We start from the raw sequence: 19603 nt of genomic DNA, 5'->3' as shown, positions 1-19603 counted from the left end.
GCCTTTAGTATATCCTCCCTTACACTATATCTCATAAATCCACAGAAGAGCTCATTTGGGATTACATTTGTCTCAAACCCAACTGAATGTGTTTCCGTCTCCGTTTTCTCAATATCCTTTGTCATTCTTCACCCTTTTCACCGAACTACTCCACTAATTCCTCCATCCCAACACTGAGAGGTACTCCAGACATTACCTCCTTACTCCCATGAGCCCTCTTTTCTCCCACTCTGAACATTTTGTTTGCTTTGACTTCTCCAACACTGCTCATTTTCCTTTGGCCATGTCCACCTGTGCGCCAGTATTACAGCCTATAGTTACTATCTCCCAAAACTCCCATATTTCACTTCTTCAAGGATTTGTGTTAGCTTTAACAGCTCACCTTACTTTACTCCCCGCTCTCCCTCATATCTCACCACCACACTAAGCAGCCCTGCCTTCACACCCTTCGCCTAACATTTTCTTCGTTTTGGACTTGTAGCACTCTGCATAACAGAGATGCATTAGCACCACCTACTGTGCCAGAGTGAGACCCTACACTAATGAAGTGTCTTGTCATTAGAAGTTTGCAGGTGCATTTAATCCCTTAGACGTACATACTTGGATAGTGTAACAGCGCCAGTCTTAGGGCTTCTTGGTTATTTTCTTTTAAGGGCATGTATTACTCCTGTGCTTTTAGTGAAGAGAGGCCTGAAGAAAATAGGACACATATATTTATTCTTCCTCATATAGCAATAGAGAGACAATTATACTTTGCTAGTTTGGTTGAAGATTAACGATTTATGGGGCGCCATTTAGCTCAGTTGGTAGAGCAGGCGTCCCACGTACAGAGGCTTTGTCCTTGCTGCAGCAGACCGAGGTTCGACTCCCGGCCTGGGTCCCTTTGCTGCGTGTCACTCCCCCTCTCTCTAACCCTGTTTCCCTATCACCTCTTCAGCTGAACTATCAATAAAGCCATAAAAGGCCAAAAAAGGCCACTCGTAACCAGTTCAGAGAACATGAAAATAAAAGGAACAGTCTCCAAAAAAAAATTGACAGAAAGTATTTGCGAACCACTCACATGTTTATTTCAGATATAAAAGCATAAACTCATGAAAATATCCAGTTAAACTTCAAAGATCTTGTTATATATTCTATATTAACAAAATGCATAATAGTACTATTGTACTTGATTGTAGTTTTAATAATCCTCAAAGACATATCCTTCAAACAATGTGATTTTATCACATCACATCATCTTCTTTGGTTACCTGAATATATGAAAGATGAAAAGTGCAGAGAATCTTGCACCCATCACATGTTCATATGGTATAAAATCACAGTCAACATCTGTGCTGGTGGTTGAAACAACAGGCATAATAGACATATAATAAAAGCAAACTCTCACAAAGGGTGTAAAGTATAAGATAAGACATAACACAATTTAATTATATGGTTACACTAGGGTAGGGTATGAAGGTACAGCAAATAGGGTCATACATGCATCATACACATGAAGTAAACCATATCCTCAGGATGAGATTATGTGCAAAAGATCAACAGAGCGAGAATGTTATGTTCAAGAAGGCACAGGTGCATGGCAGGTGCAGGTGATGCAGACAAGAAGCCAAAGTTCAGAAAATCAAACATCTTTCTGGTTTTGAAAATACAGGCTGGAAACTCAGGGTGTGATTAGCTATAGGGAGCTCTAGAGTGGTGATCCTCTCGACATTCTTCTAGCGATACATACAGTGCTCACTCAGGGGAGCAGTATCGGCCAGCAAAGAGGATGCTCATGGAGGGGTTATGCCTGATGAAGAAGAGGAAGGGGTGGTCTGCGATGAAGGTTGGTGCAGGCAAGGCACAGCGCAGCATCATGATGGCAGCAGTGGCAGCAGCAGCCTCAGTTCCCTCTTCATTGACCTCCACGAAGGCCTTGTGGACGACTTTTGAAAGGACCAGGTCATTGGCGGGAGACATGCCTGTCAGCAGAAGAAATGGATTAAAGAACAATTGAAATAATTATGATGCCTGGGCTCACCCTACACCATAGAAACACATCTGTTCTATACTGATATCTTTTTACATTTCTATGAATATGTCTGATGTGCTCCTACCAGAGAAGTCACTCATTGCGATATCAAAAGCATCCACCATGCCCATGCTGACCAGGACACTCTTCATGTCATACTTCTCCTCCATCTTGAACCGGGGCAGCCCCACCTGCACCTCAATTTCATCCATCATGTCTGGACGAGTCCACTCCACAAAGTTCTCATAGGTCAGCTCCTTCTCCAGCTGGGGTGGACATAAAATCAATTATTAGTTTTTCTGTTTCTCTATATGTGTGTGTGCGCGCGTATGTGTGTGTGTGTGTGTGTGTGTGTGCGTGCGCGTGCGCAAGTGGGTTGGGGGTGGTGTTCCTACCTTCTCCAGACCTGTTGTACCTTCCTTCATGTCATTAGGTAGAAAGATGAGCATGCTGAGCTCCTTTCCTATGTATGGCATCTCTAGGATCTGTTCAACAGGTTTAGAACATTACAGCAGATGTACAGCACATACTAGTCAACTGTTTGGTTATCTTTTGATTTAACAAGATAATGTATTGGATCACATGCAACAAAAAAAACCTTGTTAAGTGATAGCATTATGATTAAGGTAACTGTAAGTCACCTCATTAACAAAGGGAATATATGACTGGTTCAATGATCCCAGTTGTTTGATGGACTGACAGAAATATTAACTGACATACTGCAGTAATGGATTCATTAACTGAACAGCTTGATTACCTGGCAGTTGGCTTCAGGGATGAAGGTTAAAGGGAACTTAGTTTTCTGGTGCATCATCTTCACTGGTTTGGTGTCATTCTGGAATCAAACAGAAAAATACAAAATCTTAAAAAGAGAAACTTAACACCAGCTGAAGTCTTGTAGACAACAAAAGTCACAACAGCCATCTGCAAATAATCCTGTCAGAGAGAAATGGTGGTGAGCTGAAATAAAGAAATAAAGAAAGGTGAACATCTCTCTATAAAAGCAAGAAATCTCTGTCTGTCTGTGTCTGTGTGTGTGTGTGTGTGTGTGTGTGTGTGTGTGTGTGTGTGTGTGTGTGTGTGTGTGTGTGTGTGTGTTCCTCAAATATCTCTGCGGATCAGGATCAGACTGACCTGAGACTTTCAACATGGCTGCTGCGTGGTTCAGTGGTGTGCAACTAAGCATTTGCTTGGACTGCAATGATACCGTGAATAAATTATTTCATAAATGCTTTACAAATTCTGCAAGCATTGTCCACCGGAGCCACCACAGTCACGTGGGCACCAGAGCCAACCACTGCAGAGCTCAAGCCCACGACATACCTTAAAAAACAGGTTCGGTTCCGTTCTGTGCATCTAAACTGACTGTTGTGGATTGTAATGAGATTAAACAAGTCCAGACCGAGTCTGTTCGGGTCTGAGGAGATCCGGAGACGCGCGGTTAACAAAGTGGGATCGGAATCTGTGGATGTTCGTGTGTAGCTAGCTGCTAGCCGCTAACCGACCCACACGGCCCACCTCCCGAGTTGACGGAGCGGACGCACTGGCACGTCCAAAACTGGATTTAGGGTAAATAATGTCCAACAAGCTTTTCGCGAACATTGCCGTTACGTTTGCTTTATGTCTGGTGCAAGAAGAAACAGTAAAAATGTGCTTTTGTCACGAAAGTGTCCAAGCAGCAAGTTTGGTTGTTGAGGAACAGGAAGATGTGGGAGGGACATCAGCGGATGATTGACAGCAGCAGTGATGTGTTGGAGACGGCAACAGATATAGCGAGCTTTGAGAGTTGAGAGATTTGTGACATATAGCATGTTTGGAGTGTATAGTTAGTGTGTTATGTAGTGTTTGGTGTAGTGTGTTTAGTGAGTAGTGGAGTCGTATTGTGAGGCAAACCAAGGAGGAGACGGCTGAATGTGGAACAGGCAGGAATGAGCTGAGGAGCCTGAGGCATTGCCTGCATTTAAATGTAAATAGTTACACATAACTTTGTAAATTTCAAAAACTTATGCACCAATTTAGTAAACAACAATTTATATTTGCATTATAACTAATGCAATTGGTTCATTAAACATATTTGCGGTTTTCACAGTAAAAAAACTAACTTTTTCTACTCTGATTTTATGTTCTTTTGTGATTTTAGGTCCATAGTGTTAATATAGTACCTTAAAATGAAAAAATAAGTGTACAGTCACACATGTGAGGTTGTGCTAAAAATAATTACACCAAGTAAGGCAAGGTAAATAGTTTTTAAGGTGAAATATAATGGTATAATCAAAAGTAGTCAAAAACAGCCAATTATATCCCTGACGTCCCACCTTCAAACACAGCCTCATTTGGCCATCCATGAAAAAGCTACTTAACCTCCCACTTTTCTATAGGAATACATGCTTCCTTCGGGCAATGCACTAGTTTAATCAAAAGCTAAAACCCAGGTGACTTTGCAGGGTTGCGGTGAAACCTGGACTTACATTCATCAAGTGGTGAGTGAAAACCCTGTGATGGCACGGCCAGGTTGCCACACATCTTGCAGTGTGCAGGTTGCTCGTTGTTCACTAACAAGTTCCCATAACAACTTGAAAAGCTGACACAGTATGGAGGCTTGCTGTTGAGTTTGTTTTTCAGTGTTTCTGTTTGTTTTCTGTCTAATTACAAATCACTTAGTGCAGATTCAGTGTGTTGTGGACCAGTTCAAAGCTGACTAAATGGTATATGCTGCTATACAATAATGTTTAATGGTAATGATATTATACAATAATTTGAAAAAACAAAAACAAACATATTTTCTAAATTTAACTGATCTTTGTCAATCACTGTAACCACACTGGATGTTTTCTTTGAGCAGTGTTACCTGGTTGATTCTGAACTGAGCATCACGTGTGACGTCTTCCTTAAATTTCTTGTTCCAGTTGCCTTTGAAGTAGATGGCATTGACCAGCACCAGCCTGGTCATGCTGTCCAACACACCCTGGGCCAGTAAATCCTTAATTTTACCTGAAGGAAAAAATGATACGATATATGATATGATTTCACTCAACTGAAGCATGTAGAGTGTGAAAGTGGTACACTCAACTGCCATGTTTCCCTGACATAGAATTCAATCATATTTTTAGACACAAAAAGATATTTCTTTTGCATTTACAGGACAATTTAATGCATCATTTCTACATTAATATCAAATCTTTCTGCCTTAATACCAAAATAATCTGATGAAATTAGTCTCCACCCTTCAACTCTGCCCACTCTCAGGCCGTCATTGTGAAAATGTTTAAACTCTTGGCACTAAAAGGGCATGCAAGTTTTTATGTTACTGTACAATTTTAGCAGTCTGGAGATCTAGCTTTTATTTCTGCATCCAAAAATGAGACTAATATAAGTGAGTGTTCCTAACAATAATATGGTGCTCCTCCAGTTAAAGATCAGTTTACAATGTTTGACCGGTGTTATAATAATTGCATTAGATGAAGGAGACATGATGTCTACTAACATACTGATAAGTGTGTATGTTAGTGTGTATGAACCACCTTGTGTCTTATCCTCCACCCAGCTGTTTATGTTGAGCCTTGCCGCCTCAAAGCTTTTTACAAAGTCAACAGACTCCAGCTCTGCGTTGTAGTGCTTCCTGGTGCCTCCTAAGAAATGCTGGAACCATCAACAACACATTTACTGATTGTGATCACACAAAACAATAATATAATTCATAAGTTGGTTAGTTTACTTAGTAAGTGGAGTTAAAGGCCATCACAGCTAGAATATTTTCACAACCACTACTTTCCTTGCTTCTATACTGGCCTGCTGCCCACTTCCTCATTCATCATTCCTTCAGCTCAAATATTCTTGTCTGTGTGTCTCATTCACTCCAGTGTACAAATATGTTAACACAACCACACCTACTACTGAATATACCTACACACATGCTGTAGATACACACACCTCAACAAACTGGTAGGACTGCTCCCCGTACAGTCTGTTGGCCACACTGAGGGCATACGGAGCGTCTGCCTTGTTGAGTTCACCCAGCAGCTGCGCAAAACTGCTGTGGACATCGTCCTGAACATCACGGGTTTTCAGGCACTGTGGATGAAGAAGAGATATTGGCCATGGGGATGTCTGCCTTCTCTAAAATATAATGACACTAGATAAGACGGCACTCGGCTTGCAGAGCTCAAAGTGCCAAAAAAATACATTTGAAAAACTCAACAGCAATGACGCTTTTCAGATATCATGACCCGATTACTCATCACAGACCTTGTTGTGAGCAGTTGGTAGACAGAAAATAGTTCCAACATGAATTGAATTGCTAACTCCAGGTCTGTGGGTCATCTTGAGTAAACAGGTCATGGTTTCTGGTAAGAGACATTGGAGAGGAAGAATATCCATTTTTGATTTTGGGCTGCACTGTCCCTTTGAGTTACAGGCTTTCAGTAACCATTTCTCTTCATATAATGTACAAATTGTATCTGAGAACATTGAAATCCTTTAAAATTGCAGTGTTAATCCCCAGAATCCCAACACAGACTGAAAAATGTAAAAAGGGATAGGGTTAGACATGGAAAATGTAGAGGGACCGGTTTAACACCTTGAACACCAACTTTAAAGAACCCATGGAAACGCTTTCCCAAGCTTTGACCAGCATGTCCAGAAACCCTCACATGAAGACACATGCCAACCCTCCACCATGTTGTTATTCACACAGTCATCTTGAAAAACCGAATTCAGGATGGTATGCTTTTGCTGGTGTGCATCCAAATCAGCATGACATAAACCATTATCACCCGCTGACAGCCATAACGACATTTGCAAAATTTGGCATTATCCACATTCAAGAGTGTTATCAGAGTAATATCCTGGTATAAAGGATATATATGAAATGACATTTTGTTTTGTTGTTCCAACTTTTGACAGTTGAGTCTAATCCCACTGATGTTTCCAGCAGCTGCTTTTAAGAGATAAAAGCACACAAGGAAGAAACAGTAAATAGAGAAGAAAGGACCACACTCATGTGTATCACTGTGGTTTTGTCGAGTTGCTGGACACACACATTTAATATTCAGTAAACAGCATACAACTCAGGCTGCTCCCTTGCAATGCTGTTTTTTCTTCATATATTCAATCCAGGAGGACAGCAGCAGATTAAAGATCAGCAACAGACAGAATGAAATTCTCTCTGGAAGCAGTTGCTCTTTGTCTCCAAGAATCTCCTCACAAAATGACACCACCCAGGCAGACCCAGATAGTTAGTAAAAATGCCCCTAAATTAGTTCATCACTCCTGTACTAGTGGCCGTGTTACCATTTTCAGCAGGTGCTGTGGTATTTTGGTCTGGACTTGCTGCAACATCTGCATCTCTTGTGGCGGTCCTGCATGCTGCAGCTTCTCTGCCTCAGTGAAGCAGAGGACCTAAGGGTACAACTGGGTGTGTTAACAGTGAAGTTAGACATCATGTGTCTCCGGTTGTATACATGAAGTTATGAAGTCATCCAAGCCGTGATGTGTGGGCTGGCCTTGTACAGTGCGGTACCCTTTAGATTTGGAAGATGGAACAGGAATCAAGGCAATTTGAATGCTGATCTGAGAGGAGTGCATATCATCATAGTTTTGTTCAATGAAATAGAATTGTGGGACAAACCCATCTCCAGCATGGGTTGTATTAAGTCCAAAGACCATCACCAAACTGTAAGTAATCATTTGTGAATGTATATAACTTCCGTACACACAGTTGCTGAATTCCTCTCTGCATGATGTGGAGGAGCTGAAGAGTAACCACAACCAACAATGCTGTCAGGGTGTGTCCACCACACCCTGCATATGCTTCTTAGTTGCTGGATCAAGGTAAGAGGTTTAACCTATGGACTTGGGCAAACAAGATTTCCAGCTGCTGGTAAGTTGCTCTTTGAGATTTCCCTTGCCAAAAGAATCCATTGCAGGAAACTGATTTATGGGATACATAATGTTTTACAAGGGCATTTTGTGGAAAATGGCTGTTAGCTTAAAAGAGCCTAATGGATAAATGGTTTAAATATATGGCAATGGAACAAACAAAAAAAGGAAGGGAACCATAGGTTTAAACAAGGCTACTTCAACAAGACATTTTAGTTAAAGCGTTGAATTGGCTTACCATTGTATTGGTTTTTCAGCCAAGATTCTCGTGTTCTTATGTTGTATTATTACAATTAGAGGTGGCAATATTTTTTAATTCTATTAATGAGACTTTTTGTTGTTTGTTTTTTTGTTCTTTGATAGTACCAGTGTATGCACATTTCTAAATGACAATCATAGTTAGTGGGAAGTTAAATGTCAAATTCTTGCAAATTCAACAGACTGTGGTATTTAATGACCTGTTGGTTAATGTTAAGTTATAAGACAGCACACACAATTCAATGTGTTCACACAGCTGGATTTTCTGGTAACTGACTGCTTAAAAAACCCTCACAGCAGCCATTTGTTACTGTCACCTCTGATCTCTTTCATGCGTGCACAAACACACACCTACCCTTACTCACAAAGGCATGCGGGAGGAGCCAGGATCACTATGTTATGTTTGACCAACACAATCAGAACAAGTCCTTAGAAAGATAAATGTATCATGTGGAATTTTGTCTTTGTGATCCTGCTGGTGTAGCTGGGTGTGTCCCTCATACTGTCATGAACCCATTCCCTCTACCACCTCCCACTGCTGTTGTGTCACAGCTGCTTGTTATAACCCGTGAATATATTTATAAAAAATACCAACTTTGTCCCTGATAATACTGCTGTTATTGCATCAAATAAGGGCATAAAAAGGAGATAATACAAAAATGACTAATAAAAGAATGGTAATATCTGCAAATGTTTTTGCACTCTGTATTAACATAAAATTATCATAACTCTTCACTCTTAAAACTTATTATTGATAATGGTTTTCTGTCAGGGCAGTAATTTTTTGATTTTTTAATTATCATTACCATTAAACATTATAAATCCTCCTGCTTATGCCGGCACACATCAAGCCTTAATGATCCTTTTGTTCTTTTTTTTTTTTTTAAAGAATCCTCATACTACTTAATATGGTGCATAGGCCAGGAACTGATAATGTGCACAGATGACTTTAACTAGATCTTTATGGCCTTTACACTTCCACGTTATGTGTAACGTTTCTATAGTAACACCACACAGAGCTGCCCCCCATAAAACTTAGTCAGAGTCTGAACAGGACAAACCTTGTCTGTCTTGCTGATACTGACAGAAAGATCTGGTGATTCATACTGAATGAGGGCCTGCAGAACTACTTTCTGCCCTTCATTTCTGTATATTTTAAACTCTTCAATCCTTAAATGGTCCCAGAGACATTTATATTATGAAATCTGCATTTTGTGCACCAGGTGGACAGCCATCATACTATCTTAAACAGAAAAAAAAGATTATGAGCTTCTGGAAATGAAACTGAGCTTGGTGTACCACCCTGTATAGCAATCAACTTTAGTGTGTGTGTGTCTGTGTGTGTGTGTGTGTGTGTGTGTGTGTGTGTGTGTGTGTTGTACCTCTGACATCTGTGCAGCTGTGTTGCCTCTGGCCCCCATCATCACCATAGCCAGGGCTGAAGAGATGCTGAAAGGAGAGTAGAAGACATTTGCCGTCTTGTCGTTATCACTCAGCTTTTTGAGCAAAGCCAGCGAGAAGGTGGTGTTGGCCTTGGATAGTGGAGTTGGTGATGCCATTGTGCCTGTAAAGAAGGGAGGGCAGAGCACTAATCATTACTTGCTGTTTTTCTTTTTACACTATATTTCACTGTTTGTCTCTGAATATTAATACATGACATACGATACATGAAGACCATTTATAAACACTAAAAAGTGTAGTGTTTAGTTCGTCAAACATTAAATAGACCAAGCAGGGCTGATTTAATATATCTTCTAAAACAACCTGCTCGCCTACCCTAACCTTATTGGCAATAGCAAAGTAAAACAGTAGTTGTCCTAGCTGGTAATTTAAGATTGTATGGACATTAGCTGCATCATTAATGGTACGTCCGCAAATTTAGCAAAAAATTTAAAACATATTCACAAAATTCTATGCATTCCTTGAAAATATCAAACTTCCATTTTTTCAATCAAGTATGGTGTAACAGATAACAACTGAAAGAGTTTATGTCGCTCCTGGATTACAAGAGAACTACGTGTCATTCTGAACTCATATTACATTATCCTTAGAATTACATTAACTACCACTGTTATACTTTAAATAACGTCTGACTTTGAATGAACTAGGTTCAGAGACTGTCAAACCAGGCCTCTCACCTGGCGTTAAATGCCTTCTCTGTGTAACGAGTCAAACCAGTGTGCTTTTAGCCTGCTTACTGCTGTTACACCAACCGTCAACAAACCCAATAGTCAAATCCCTCCGTCACACACTGAATGAGAGTCACCATATACTTACAGACAGACACTTGACTTGAGGTCCTTCAGAGATCAGGAGTCTTTAGGTCGCTTCTGTTGGAAGCATCAGTTTTATTTATTTCCAAGCCGACACGCCCCGAATACCTTGTAATGAGCTTCCGTGTTCTCCTGTGTCATTGTACAGAAGCCGAGCGGAAAAAACTAGCTTGTACTCGCGTTTTGTCTACTCGGTAATGTAATAAAAAAAACACTGACGAAACACTGATTGGCTTTGTAAATGCCGTTAATCAAGCTTCCAGGCATTGTAATAGTGTCACTCTCATGATGACTGTCCCAGTCTTACTGTTTTATTATTTATTTATTTTTGTTAGATCCAGCGAGGAGTCTGTGAAGATATTTTGTTTCTGTGTTTATGACTTGAGAACTGGTGTTGTTTTTTTTTTTTGTTTTTTTTTCCGTTTTTTGCCAAGATAAGCTTATTAAGTTCTTTCATTTTTTTCACTTGTGAAAACGTGATTTAAAAAAAGAAAAAAAGAATTGAGTCAGGAGAAATAGTATTGGCAATAGTATTTTTCACCAGTTCCACTAACCCTAACACAAAACAATTAAGATCAGACATAGAATATTGTTTGGGTTTTTTTTTAAAAGGGAGAAAAGAGGCATTTTCCCCACTTGCCCCTGGGGTGTAGTTTTCTCAGTAAGATTCGATAAAATCCTCAGCTCTGTCTTATGCCCATTTTACAAATAATAAAAATCTGCAATGGGACTGAAATATGCTCATATTGTGTTATAAATGCTTTTATGACAATTATATCACAATTATTGCATGCATGTGACTACTTGTTGATCAGACATTTGTACTGAAGCGACTGGATTAAAAGGTGAACTGACACTGGATGTGTACAGGGCCTAGATTCTTGCGCTACTCCACACTTTGGTATGGAGTGTCTCCTGTGTAATTCTTTACTGTGGAGCCATGTTGCATTCAACACAACATAAACGTGCTCAATTTGTCTTCACTGGAAATCACAGGCTTAGTCACTTTTGGGAGTGAGTGAGTGAGTTATTTTATTTCTGATAATTTCCACAGAAAAAAACTTGCACAACTGGGACAACTAATCGCTGAACGCACAGTCACTATACCAACTTTCTTAACATTGGAGCAACAAAGACTTCACAAGAATTCATGACTCGTTCCAAGCACAAGGCAACAGCATTCAATCCCACAAAAAAGTTGGACACACATTTTTTGCGACTTCACTTCTACTTCAGCACGCAGCTATGTAAGTCACTTTTTGAGTCATTTTCAGAACATTTTTGACCAATTATGGTTTTAAAAGGAGATGGGGACAAAATCAGCCATTTAAAAAGCGGTAAGGGACATGTCCAAGCCACCCTAAAAATGACACCTATGCACAGGGGTGTACTCACTTGTTCATTTACATATAGGGCATTTAGCCGGCGTTTTTGTCCTAATCAACTTACAGTAATTCATACATTCATGAACTGATGGTGGTGGCTGCCATGCAAGGTGCCAACCAGCACATCAGGAGCAATTTGGGGTTCAGTATCTCGCCCAAGGACACTTCGACATGCGGACCATGGGAATCAAACCAGTGACAAGACGTTGACTCTACCCCTGAGTCATGGCGAATGGCCAGAAAAACACCAATGTAACACAAATTGATTCATACCAAGCTTTATTCTGTTTGTTAAAGCAATGTAAACAGTCTGTATTTAGGCAGGTACATAATTAGCATGCATATCGTGTAATTGAAGATAACTGAATACAATATGGATTTCTCAGGGTTTGAACATTGTTGGAAACATTTGGAATGAGTGCAGAACCACAACAAAATATACAACGTAGTGCGGAAATCTTACATATTGTACCACTTTTAAAGGATAACTCGCAAAATACTAGTCTTGAAATAGGTCTTTAAAATTGTAGCCACAACAGATATGTCCCTCTCCTGGTTGAATCACAATGCTCTATAAGCAAGGATGGATTACTAAACAGGCCAACTGGGCAAAAGTGAGATGGAGAATGGCCAAAACAGCCAAAAAAAGATTGTGGCTACTGCTCTTATATCAGGCCCTCTGTATAATCCATTCAGGACGTGCAGTTCTGCTTACTCAGGGGAGCAGAACCGGCCAGCAAAGAGAATGCTCTTGGTGGCGTTATGTCGAATGAAGAAGAGGAAGGGGTGATCCGCTTTGAAAGTGGGGGTAAACCTTATAGCTGTAAGGCTTATGATGGCACCAGTGGCAGCAGCAGCCTCAGTTCCCTCCTCGTTGACCTCCACGAAGGCCTTGTGGACGACTTTTGACAGGAACAGGTCGTTGGCAGGAGACATGCCTGTCAGCAGAGAGGAGAGAGAGTCTGTTGCTTATCCATGCACACTAAAAACCTTTTTAGGGATATTTTGGAGGTCTGATTGCTTTCATTTTTGTCTTCCTGGCAGTCCTGGTGATAGATAATGTTTTCATCTGAATGTCTTTTCACTGCACTTCTCTAATCCTCTCTTAGATTGTCAACAGATGATGTTTGCATTTCTGTAAGGTAAGTGAGGTCACTTAATCGTCTTGTTTTGCTCATAAAAAATGATTATTAAGCATAAATTTATAGCATGTCTCACCAGAGAAGTCACTCATTCCGACATTAAAAGCATCCACCATGCCCATGCCGATCAGGACATCGTTCAGGTCGTACTTCTCCTCCATCTTGAATCGAGGCAGGCTCACCTCCACCTCAACTTCATCCATCTTTTCCGTCCATTCCATAAATTTCTCATAAGTCAGCGCCTTCTCCAGCTAGTGTGGATACAATTTCAGTTATCAGTGTGTCCTAAAAACTTGTGCATTTGTTTACTGTGTGTGTATATTTGTCCCACCTTCTCCAGGCCTGTGGTGTCATCCTCTATCTCGTTAGGCAGGAAGATGAGCATGCTGAGGTCGTTCCCTTTGTAGGATATCTCTAGGATCTATCCAGAAACATTCTGTTTTTAATTTTATTTCATTAAAATAGTAAACATCAATTTGAAAAATTATGTCCCTGCTTTCATTGGTTTAATAGTTACAGCTTTGGAAAATATCTTAAAACTCATAAGCGTGATGGTTTGACTCCTCGCCATGTGCAAAATGGTTCAACCAGTAGTTCTTTGAGTTAATCTGTCCACCATTTTTCAGATAAAGCTTTTCACAAAATATTCACATTTCATGGTAGACGAACATGGAACAAAACCATACTGTTGAAAAGCATGGACATACCTTACAGTTGACCTCAGGAACATCGTTGATGAAACGGAATTTACTTGTCTGTGTCATCATCCTCACTGGCTTCGTGGCATTCTAACGGCAAGAAGAATGAGCACTTTCTTAATGAGTCAGACATTTCCTCAGAAATTACACTCCCTTAATGCTGTGTGTAGCTTTCTGATCATTTCATCATTATGGGTCTGACTTATGATATTTTACACACATCATAGTTCTGAGCTTAATCAAGTAGCACATCTATAGTTTCATATGGCTAGAGAGAGTCCAGTTTCACTGTATATGGAAAATGTATCATTTTCCCCGCAGATATTTGTATCAACTGGTCTTCAATTGCTTCTGAGAGCTAAAAGAAGAGAAGTCAGTCATTCTCTGTCTTACTCTTTAGTGACCAGCTAAATAAACTTTCCCCATAATCATTTGAAATACTTGACTTTCAATGTCTAAAACAAAAACTACAGGAAACAATTACAGGATATTGCATCAACATTGGCACTGTCCTCAAACTAGACTTTCCAAGTTTGGTGCAGTTTGCACACCAGTGGCTTCATTTCTACATGATGCTGTGAAGCTGCAACAGATTGAGTTACAAACATGATACATCATAATGACAAGTATCACTTTCAAGATACTAGCTGAATCAACAGGTCTGCCATCAGAGTGCCAGATACAGTATTACAGACCTCATGTAAACATTGCACCATCAAGCAAAATCAGTTTGTGAAACCACAATTCGATCAGTGCTGTCTTTGTGCTGTGTTACCTTGTTGATTCGGAACTGAGCATCCTCAGTATCTTCCTCCTTGAACTGTTTGGCCCAGTTGCCTTTGAAGTAGATGGCATTGACGAGTACCAGCTTGGTCGCCTCATTCAAAATACCCTCGGCCAACAAATCCTTGATTTTATCTGGTGAACAGTAATGAACAAAACCACCATCATCAACACGCTCTAGCAACGTTTTCATGAAAACAATCCGGTAAAAAATGTGTTTCTTATTTTCGTACAAATATTAGGAGTTCTAGTTGCTTGATATAGGTTAAAAATTGCAACATTTGTAAAGAGATTGACAAAGGACCAATGACTGGTTGTTGAAGATTCACAGAGGGTGGGGAGGATGTCATGTCAGTACACAAATGGCAATGCCCTTTTTGTCTGCTGGATGAAGAAACCAACCGTCTCTACCAGTAAACTTGTATCTCAGTGGCACAAACTCTCATTTGGGACACTGGAGATAACCAAATAATTAACAGCACCAAGGCTGCAGTGAACTCTGAAATAGCTTACGGAAGTGTGTCTGACATAAGAAAACGTCTGTGACCAAGAACCGCAACCATCATCCGGGGCTGAGTAACCAGAACTAAAAGCGAGTCAGTCCCTGTAATAGCCCACGTTAAATTGCCCAACTTTACAGCAGAAAAAAGCAGGTTTACAGCCTATCACAAAGGCAGTTTTGGTCCCTATGCCTAATTTATGTCTTCATCACAACTGTAGGGGGTGTGAGTCTTTGTACCATTCACTCGTTTAATATCATTAAGGCTTGAAGCCTTAATAATTAGCCTTTTTGACATTCTACGATCTTTGCCCATTTTTGATTAGCCATTTTTCATCAACCAGGACCTGCTTTGGTTGTGTGATAAAATTCATCCCCCTATCAAATCACCTTATGATTCAGAATCAGAATCAGAATCCTTTTTATTGTCATTGCACAATGTACAACAAATCTTTTTTGGCAGCAACCGAGTGTCACAAGACATAAATATAGTAAAAAGTACAAGTAAAAAAAGGCATTTAGTGCAATGTAGTATATAAAAAATAGATAAATAGATAAATATGTACAGTGTTTTTGTATACAATACAATGCAATGATTGTATTTATGGTTATTGCTCATTTGTCCTTGGGTGGTGTGTGTGAGTGTGGGTGGGTATGTGTGTGTGTGTGTGCGTGTGTGTGTCAGTGTCCGTTTGTGTTCAGTGCAGTGATGGCTTGTGGGAAGAAGCCGTTCCTAGAATGTTTAAGGACAACACAATTTCATATTGTTTTACTCTATTTATATTTGGCAGACCCTGCCACTGTTCTAGCTTCAAACACATTATTATAGAAAAAAATATATATATTTTGAGTTTGTAATAATACCTAATCAACATTGTAATTATTACATTTTTGAATCTGAATTTCTTCTCAAAAACTTCATAGAGCCCTGTTTGTTTATATGAGATCTACCTTGCGTCTGCTTCTCCACCCAGCTATTGATGTTGACCCTGGCCGCCTCAGCGTTGGTTTTGAAGTCGACAGACTCCAATTCAGCACTGTAGTGCTTTTTGGTTTCTGCTAAGAAATCCTGGAATGATAAAACAGCACATTTAGATAGTCACACCACAACTGAATATCCACATTAACATTAACCAATACAGGAAGTAGCTCTCTTATTTCAACATAAAGGCAGCATGAATGGAGAGCTGAATGCGCTAATTCACTATGAGCTGTGCACCTAATTACAGACAGTAAGCTGGCTGAGCAATAAACAGAAAGCTCCTTTTTTCACCTGCAAGGCAGGTTTGATTGATTTTAAAGGTGAAGAAGATCAAATGAGTAAAATATTCTATGTACACTTTAAATATGAAATTAGACTGACAACTCTAACATAAATTAAGTGGTAGAAACATTTGTAATGAATATAAGTCACGTAACATATTTATTAAGATCTAGTTTATCATTTAACTGCACTCAGACTCAAAATGGCATGAATCCAATTTGTTGTGTCGGGGAAAAAAAACTACAGGGCTGCAGTCCACTCTTGCACAACAGGTTCACACTCTCACACACACCTTAACAAACTGGTAGGACTGCTCCCCATACAGCTTGTTGGCCACACCGAGGGTATACAGAGTGTCCGCCTCGTTGAGATTGTTCAGGAGTTCAGCAAACTTAGCGTGGACATCATCTTGACTCTTCAAAAGTTTCAGGCACTGCAAACAGCCAGAAAAGACATGTGTAATATAAAGTCACACTGAGCTTGCTTGTGCTAAAGATAATAGACACCAAAATTCATCATTAACCCCGCTTCTCCATACATACGCTGTGTTGAGCAGACTTTTAACCCTTTTTGCAACTTTACAGCTAAAACTGGTTAATAATCCTATATTCCATACTTCTAGGACTAAATGTAATTTCTGTTACAATGCAAATGTGTCAATGCAAATGTGCTCGCATTGGATGCTGTCTTGCATTAATGGATGATTTTGGTGTCACTGTGTCATTAGTAGATGTAAAGAGACCTAAGGCCAAACCTTTGGAATCTGTGGCTTTTGGGTGAACTGCTGCATCGCCATCTGCACCTGCTGCAGTCCAGGCTCTGTTGGTTGCTCTTTCTTGGTGAAGCGGAGGACCTGGGGTAGCAAACGGCAGTTTCTCTTGTGAATAGGTTCACTGTTAAGGAATCCATGCACCCACATGTTTACCTCATGCAACTGATGACTCTCAAACAGGATTATATTGATTTGATAAGCACCAATTCAGAATCACTCGCAAGTAAAATGCCCTTGAAAGGCTTGGCGACATCAAGACATTAAAGCTCCTGTTTGTAAGATGGTAAAACTGACGCTTTGGGTTTCCCAACTCGTCAGATACTGACGCTTTCAGATGGTGCCGACCAGACCTACAATCCTAAAGCGTCAGTATCTGACGAGTTGGGAAACCCAAAGTGTCAGTTTTACCATCTTACAAACAGGAGCTTTAAGCACCACACTTATCCAAACTTTGAAGCCTCCATCTTCACATCTGGCTAGAAGGCAATTGTGAGGACATGGATGGATGGATGGATGGATGGATGGGTGGAATATTGGAATATCTGATTAAATTCATCAATTTCAAATGTATACCATTTCGAGCCCTTGCAACGTCTCTCAATTAAATACATACCAAGTGATGTCAACTATGTCCTTGAGGGTTCAGGGCTTAAGGCCTTAAGAGGGACACTAGGATTGGACCATGGGCGAGAGGCTTGTGCTTGTCACAGCACGTGTTGTGAACTTCAGTGGCGTCCATCTCAGCTGAGCCTCTCTGCCACACCTCATTCAGGTAGACATGATTGATGCCCGTTTCTTTTCATTCTGAGGCAATAATGTGGTGCCAGATTCCAACACAATGATGCACCAGATTAACTGGTTTACCATGAGATATGGGAGTAGATTAAAACTGTATAAACACTTCGAATGGTCCAAATGGGTGGTTCCTACGTGAACTGTAAGTTTTTTGTCTATGTGTATGTGTATGTGTGTGTGTGTGTGTGTGTGTGTGTGAGAGAGAGAGAGAGAGAGAGAGAGAGAGTCAGTGTGTGTGGGTGTGTTGTACCTCTGACATCTGTGCAGCTGTGTTGCCTCTGGCCCCCAGCATCACCATAGCCAGGGCTGAAGAGATGCTGAACGGGGAGCAGAAGACATTGCCAGTCTTATCGTCCTCACTCAACTTTTTGAACAAAGCCAGAGCAAAGGTGGCGTTGGCCTCAGATAGCGGGATTGATGCTGCCATTTTGTCTAAAAAAAGGATGTCAAAAAAGGATGACAGTCCATTATTTACCATATAATAAACTATAGCATGTTTTATCTGATAATAGATAGATAAGACACACTGATTATGTGACGTATGAATCACTCAAAGCCAATCTTGCCAACAACAACTGCAATAACAACATAAAAAATGGATAATTAATCACTGCCAGAAGACATTCAGCATTGGATTATCATTATGGGTTTATTTTTGCAAAGGCTCCAATAAGACACTGCAATTCAAGGCTGGATTGCAAAGCTGCTTAAGAGTAATGGTGAACCGCTCCTCAAGCGTGCCTGTCAGGTCGCACTCGGGGATCAACACTTTTTGTCTGGCATGACGGCGACGCGCAGGAGCAGCAGCTAATGTGAGTAGTTCAAAAACCTTCTTTTTCATAAACTCTTTGTACACAAACAATGTTCTCAATGCTCTTGTTCATGAGTAGAGACCCTGGTGATGCTACAAGCAAAGTTTCATGTTGTGTCGAGCCTTCTTAGTGTTCTAAAAATAGCGATTTTGATGCTAGCATGTCTTGCCCCATGCACTCCCGTTCAAAATTGACGTGCCCAAAACCGAAACTACGGTAAATCTTAAAAGTGCCTCTTTCGTCGTAATTATGCTTTCACACGAAGGTTTGACTCATATTCAAGCCCAAATAAAGCCTTGGTTGCTTTTTGGCGAGAATTTCGCTTTAATGGGAGACCTTCAGCGCAATGGTACGGGCAAATTAAGTCTCTAACAGTCTCTAAGTCATTTTTTCACCCACAAATCAAAACTGATTCAGATTTAAACAAAAGTGAAATATCTCCAGACTCAATACAATGTCCATCACTGGTTAACCGCATTTTGCCATTGGTAACCAAGTGAAAAGGGGAAAAATCAAGAACTGCAAGTTGCATATTAAGAATCTTTTCACAACATCATCATCAAAATCAATTCATTGTCGAGATACAGTACTTACTGAGAGACAGACACTCTTCTTCAAGTCACAAGTGATCCTGAATTAATCAGCAGAAGGAAGGCTTCTGCTCTGTTTGAGCAACCTCCTTTTTAAAGACTGACACACCCACGCTCACGTAGGTCTTGTCGCCGCTCGAGAAAAGTGTAATATTCGACAGTTAAAGACACACCCAGCCATGGTATAGTCATGTATCTTGCCTCTTTCTATACTAATGAGTAATTCAGCTGGTAAGAGTCCAACTGGTGGGAGTTAAACAGCACTCGCACCGCACCCGTACTGCCAGCATCCACTGTGCGCTGCACTGGCATGGGGCTTAAAGCACAGGAGTTCAGGTGGGAAGAGCTTTAACATCATCAAAAGCCCTCTGACAAAGATCTGATCAATAGAACATGAGGTCAGTCAGAGAGGCAACAACTGCTGAGAAATTAAAACCCTCAGCT

General features: G+C 40.4%; 1 protein-coding gene across 4 annotated transcripts; it reads right to left on the bottom strand.

Annotated features, from left to right (window-relative positions):
- Positions 1 to 1044: 1044 nt before the first annotated feature.
- LOC115569723 (leukocyte elastase inhibitor-like) lies at positions 1045 to 18207 on the bottom strand. Of its 4 annotated transcripts, XM_030397779.1 has the most exons (10): positions 10424 to 10562; positions 9529 to 9710; positions 7301 to 7408; positions 5942 to 6082; positions 5533 to 5650; positions 4860 to 5002; positions 2769 to 2846; positions 2407 to 2496; positions 2097 to 2277; positions 1045 to 1961 (listed from the first exon to the last, which is right to left on the bottom strand). In XM_030397779.1, the coding sequence occupies exons 2-10, from the start codon at positions 9703 to 9705 to the stop codon at positions 1735 to 1737; spliced, it is 1263 nt and encodes a 420-aa protein (XP_030253639.1). In that variant the 5' UTR covers positions 9706 to 9710; positions 10424 to 10562; the 3' UTR covers positions 1045 to 1734. The 4 variants fall into 4 exon arrangements, with proteins under 4 accessions (XP_030253639.1, XP_030253637.1, XP_030253640.1 ...); XM_030397777.1 differs by lacking the exons at positions 9529 to 9710; positions 10424 to 10562 and adding an exon at positions 18008 to 18199; XM_030397780.1 differs by lacking the exon at positions 7301 to 7408.
- Between the last annotated feature and the right edge of the window lie 1396 nt (positions 18208 to 19603).

This window comes from Sparus aurata, chromosome 19, assembly GCF_900880675.1.
Source record: "Sparus aurata chromosome 19, fSpaAur1.1, whole genome shotgun sequence".
In the NCBI taxonomy this organism is placed as follows: domain Eukaryota; kingdom Metazoa; phylum Chordata; class Actinopteri; order Spariformes; family Sparidae; genus Sparus; species Sparus aurata.
The sequence above is the reverse complement of the archived record's forward strand: the minus strand, read 5'-3'. Positions and strand labels throughout refer to the sequence as shown.

Bases quoted from the DNA above. Each gene is read 5' to 3' on its own strand.
- LOC115569723 (XM_030397777.1), bottom strand. From the start codon at position 18,184: ATGGCAGCATCAATCCCGCTATCTGAGGCCAACGCCACCTTTGCTCTG. The intron at 7,409-18,007 runs GTACAACACACC...TTGTACCCTTAG, and splicing joins CAGCTGCACAGATGTCAGAG to GTCCTCTGCTTCACTGAGGC. The intron at 5,651-5,941 runs GTGTGTGTATCT...TGATGGTTCCAG, and splicing joins AGTCCTACCAGTTTGTTGAG to CATTTCTTAGGAGGCACCAG.